The sequence below is a fragment of the Fonticula alba genome, assembly GCF_000388065.1.
Source record: "Fonticula alba strain ATCC 38817 unplaced genomic scaffold supercont2.2, whole genome shotgun sequence".
NCBI lineage: Eukaryota > Rotosphaerida > Fonticulaceae > Fonticula > Fonticula alba.
This window is the reverse complement of record NW_009242972.1, coordinates 2,789,161-2,793,769: the sequence shown is the minus strand read 5'-3', so window position 1 is coordinate 2,793,769 and position 4,609 is coordinate 2,789,161. Positions and strand designations below refer to the sequence as shown.

Here is a 4,609-nt window from a genome sequence, read left to right as displayed (position 1 = left end):
TGCTCCCAACCACCACTGGGCTGGCGGGCCGCCCTCATCGTCGTCATCCTTGAGGCCTCCCCAGCCGGGGGGGAGCTTGCCGTGACTGGTCGTGCCTTCGGCGAGGCTCGGCGCTTCCCCAGCGGCATCGGCCCGGGCACACATGCGGACATGGGTGGATGGGGGCGATCTGGCCCGGCGCGGCCGGATGTGTGTGTGTGTATGTGTGTATGTGTGTGTGTCCGCGCGCGTGTGTAGGGGCGGGCGCCGCTCACATGCCTCGGGCCTGGATGAGGTGCGCCGGTGCCGCGGGGGCCGTGCGGGTCCGGCGCCCGACCCCAAAGAGGGTCCCGAAGGGGCGTGATCCTCCCGGGCCACAGGGCGGCGCTAATCACGCCGAAGATGCTGGCGCCCTCTGGAATCCACGATTGCAGTACCGGTTTGTTTGTTTTCGCGCGGCCGCGGACGGATGCGGCCGGGCGGGCCTTCTTCCCTTTGAGAGCCCTTGCTCGTTCGGCCCCCGGGCCCCCGGCCGCGAGCCGCGAGCCGCTCCCCCCCCCCGCTCCCCGGGGGACATGCCGGGCCCGGGGGACCGTGCCCCGGTGCTGCGGCCGGCGCCTGCGGACCCAGCGGCGAGCCGCCGCTCCCGGGGTGTGGCGGGCATTCTCGGCGAGCGGCGTCAAGGCCGTGTCGGGTATTTTTTCCGCCACCTGCTGGGTGTCTTCGGGTGTCCGCGCGCCCCCCCCCCAACCCGCCCGGGGGAGGGGAGGGTGGGGGGTGCCCTTCCGATTGATGTGGCTGCCGGAGTGTGGTCGGCCCGGCTGGCGGGCGTGGGCGGGCCGTGGCGCCGGGCGGGCAGGGGGCACGCCTGCCAGCGAGAAGTGCCCAGTTTGGACCTCAGCCCCGCGGACCGGGCAGGGCCCGTGTGGGCGAGCATGGATCCTTCGCACTGCGGCGGGGACACCCGGCCCTAGGTGCCTGCCGGCGGGGCGGGGGGGGGGCGGGGGGCCGCAGAGAAAGCAGCTGGGTCCGGGGCGCTCCCGGGGCGCCTTGTGAAATGGGTCCCACATTTCGCGGGGCTGCTTACGCATGAACGTGCCCCCCTCCCCCCCCCGCCCGCCGGCTGGCGACCACAATGTCGATGGCGCCCGGCGCGCGTGTCCGTGAGGCGTGTGATGGTGTCCTGCCGGTGTCATCGTCGGATTGACGCCAGGCATCAACACTGGAGCCCGGTTCGTGGCGGCGGCCAGCGGGTGCCAACTGTTGTCCCGGGAGGGAGCCGGGGCCTTGATCGATCAGAGGCCGGCTCGCCTGCTCGAGGGCGGGCGGGGGGGGGGGCCGCCGTGTGCGTGCACGCTTGTGTGATTGTGTGTGGGTGTGTTTTTGTTCCATCGGTGACTAGATACCTCCACATCCACTGGTGGCCGATTCATCACTAGCCGGCCTCCGGGTGGGGGCGCTCTCCTGGGCGCGACGCGATCTCCCTCCGTGCTCCATTCGCTCGGGCTGTCCCTGTTTCCCCGCCCTCGCCCTCGTTGTTCTTGCTGTCCCCCCAGCCCCTCCCCCCGGGATATCCCGGTCTGCTCCTGCTGCCCCTCTTGACCCTGCTCTGCAGCGCCTGAGCCGCTGACCAATCCTCCGTCCGACCACAAAGTACTGGATACACACACACACACACACTCAGACACGCCCACGCGCAGAGAGAAAGAGATACCATGTCCGCCAATGAGTGGCCTTTCGCCAGATTTTTCCAGAGGTAAGTGCCCCCCTCCCCTCCCTTCGCTTTGGCCTCTCGGCCTGTGTGCCAGGGATCCATGGCTGCATGCTTCTTTTGGGCTGGCCTCCGCACCCACGCGCATGCCCATGGCTCCAGTGAGACGCCCAGGCCCCGGGGATCTCAGCTAGCCAAGTTCCCTCACTCGGTCGGCTGCCCGGCAGCGGCGAGCGAGGGGCAGAGGGCCTACAAAAGCTGCCCTTCTCTCTGTCCCTCCCGGTGATCGCAGCCTTCTGCATGCACACGTGCTGTCCTCTCCCTCTCTCAACCGCGCCCGTTTATCGCTGTTGCCCCTCCTCCTCCCCCCCCCTCTTTCTCCCTCTCTCTCTCTCTCTCGCCTGGCCACCTGCCCTGCGCTCCTCCCCCCCCCCCCCTCGCTCACTCTACGCCATCATGACCGAAAGTGGCGGAGCCTCTGCCGCTGGTGACATCCTTGCTCAGCAGCGTCTGCACTCGCTGGCCAACCACCTGCAGACCGCCCCCGCCGCGCCGGACTATCAAGAGACTCTGACCGTGGTGGACAATCGCACCGGCAAGGTAGGCCTCGCCCGATTTTCCGCCCCCCCCAGCCTGATGGCCCTGACACTGCCCTCCACTTGTCACGCTCGCCGTGCTCGGGCCTTCCCCCCGCTCCGGCCCGTAGACGCACACCATTCCCATCCGCCATGGCCACATCGTCAATGCCTCGGATCTGGCGAAGATCACCGCCCCCGGGCCCCTGCCCGGCCCCTACCCCGCGCCGGCTGTGGAGAAGACCGCCACTTCGGCCGAGGAGCCTGCCGCCGGCGGCGGGCCGGGGCTGCTCATTTTCGACCCGGCCCTGGCCAGCATTGCCGTGGCCCAGTCGTCCATCTCCTTCGTCGATGGCGAGAAGGGCATCCTCCGGTACCGGGGCATCCCGATCGAGGACATCGCCAAGAACTTTGACATGTGCCAGGTGGCGCACTTGCTGCTGTTCGGCCAGGCCCCCGCCACGCCGGAAAAGCGCCGCGAGTGGCAGCAGATCCTCAGCCCGGCGGCCACGCCGGACAACATGGCCTCCCTGGCCCGGCTGATCTTCTCCCTGCCTACCTCCGGCCACCCGATGTCCATGTTCATCAGGTACGTCCCCGGATGCCCAAGCAGCCAGGCCAAACGATCGAGCCTCCCGGCTGTGGGCCACCCGCCATCACACGACTAACATCCTCCGGCCTGCCTGCCTGCCTGCCATGTCCGTCTTCCGCTCCTTCGGTCTTCCTCGTTCCCAGCGGTCTGGGTGCCATGTCTGCCCTCCACTCGGATTCGAACCCGGCTCTCTCGGTAGGTGGCGCGGTTTTTTTCTCGCCTCCTTTCTCTCGCTCTCCTCCGCCCCCTCCCGCCGGAACTTCTCGCCACCTATGCGGGTGGGACATTTCGCCGCCGGGATCCTCGCTGACATGCTGACCCCCCCGCCCCCCCGCCCCCCCTCGGCCTCGGATGCTGCAGTCGTCGGGCCACAACTACTTCCGCAACAACCCAGCCGAGGCGGACCGGCAGATCGAGCGGATCCTTCGCCAATCGCCGGTCCTGGCGGCGCTCATCTTCCGCCGGTGCAAGTACCGCGCCGAGGGGGCCAGCATCGAGGCGACCATGGCCGCCGAGGCCGGGCGCCTGAGCCCCGCCGAGGAGCGCACCTTCTCCGAAGTGTCTTCCGCCCAGGCGATGGCCTCTTTCACGGCGCAGAAGCTCATCGACGAGCCGCTCGCACGCGACGCCCTCGCCGCGGTGGCCGCCGCCTCGAGCCACGCCCAGGCCCAGGGCTGGGACTATGCCACCACCTTCCTGGCCATGTCCGGTGTGCGTGCCTGGTGGCGTCTGCCGGGCCGCCCCTGCCCGGTGTATGCATTGCCCGGTGGTTTTTCTCCCTGGCCCATACTCTAACATCTGTCCGCTGTCCCTCCCTTTGACTTCCCCCCCCCCCCCCCCCCCCCGCACGGCCTCGGGGTCGCAGCTCGGCATGGGTGCCGACCGGAGCCTGCCCCCGCCGGAGGCCTTCTCCAAGGCCCTGGACCTGCTGTTTGTCCTGCACGCCGAGCATGAGCTCAACTGCTCCACTTCGGCCATGCGGCACATTTCCTCGTCGGCGGTGGACCCGTACAGCGCCGTGGCCGGGTCGGCCTCCGCCCTGTATGGGCCCCTGCATGGGGGTGCCTGCGAGGCGGTCCTTCGCATGCTGGAGGAGATCGGCCACGTGGACCAGGTCCCCGGGTACCTGGAGAAGGTCAAGCGCCGGGAATGCCTGCTCATGGGCTTCGGCCACCGGGTGTACAAGAACTATGATCCGCGCGCGCGGCAGGCGGCCGAGGCGGCTCGCGATGTGGTCGACACGCTGGCCGCGCTGGCCGACGCCGGCCCCAAGTCCGACATCGCCGGTCAGACCTTCGACGCCGAGCGCATCGCCGATGTCCGCCGTCTGGCGGCCATTGCCCGGCGTCTGGAGGAGGTGGCTCTCAATGACGTGTACTTCCGCGATCGCAAGCTCTTCCCGAATGTCGACTTCTGGACCGGGCTCCTGTACAAGGGTGCGTCTCTCGGCTGCCGCTTTGTGCCCTTCCTCGGCTCGTCGGTCATCTCCTCGCCACCCGGCGGTGGGCGCCTTGCCATTGACACGCCTGCCCTTGTGGGTCATCCACCGCGTTGTGGCCTTCAGCTCTCGGCATTCCCACAGGTGCGTCCTCCCTGCACATACCGTTGCCGTGTCCTTCTGCCGGGCCTTTTCCTTTTCCTCGCCACCCTCTCTCTCTCTCTCTTCCTCGCTGGCACATCGAGACCCGCCCATGCGTCCTGCCTTGTCTCACCCTGGATCATTCTCTCTCTCTCTCTCTCTCTCTCTCTCTC

At 68.8% G+C, this 4,609-nt stretch overlaps 1 protein-coding gene across 2 annotated transcripts in view; it reads left to right on the top strand.

Moving 5' to 3' along the window:
• The first annotated feature begins 1,423 nt into the window (after positions 1–1,423).
• Positions 1,424–4,609, top strand: part of H696_01596 — a 3,851-nt gene continuing 665 nt past the window's right edge. Inside the window, exons 1-7 of one of the 2 annotated variants that reach the window (XM_009495500.1) lie at positions 1,424–1,735; positions 2,158–2,290; positions 2,397–2,854; positions 3,001–3,052; positions 3,218–3,568; positions 3,723–4,293; positions 4,422–4,439. In XM_009495500.1, coding sequence (XP_009493775.1) covers positions 1,695–1,735; positions 2,158–2,290; positions 2,397–2,854; positions 3,001–3,052; positions 3,218–3,568; positions 3,723–4,293; positions 4,422–4,439 — 1,624 coding nt within the window. In that variant the 5' untranslated portion in view covers positions 1,424–1,694. Of the gene's footprint in view, positions 1,736–2,095; positions 2,291–2,396; positions 2,855–3,000; positions 3,053–3,217; positions 3,569–3,722; positions 4,294–4,421; positions 4,440–4,609 lie in introns of those variants that run through there. The other variant, XM_009495499.1, reaches the window with a different exon arrangement.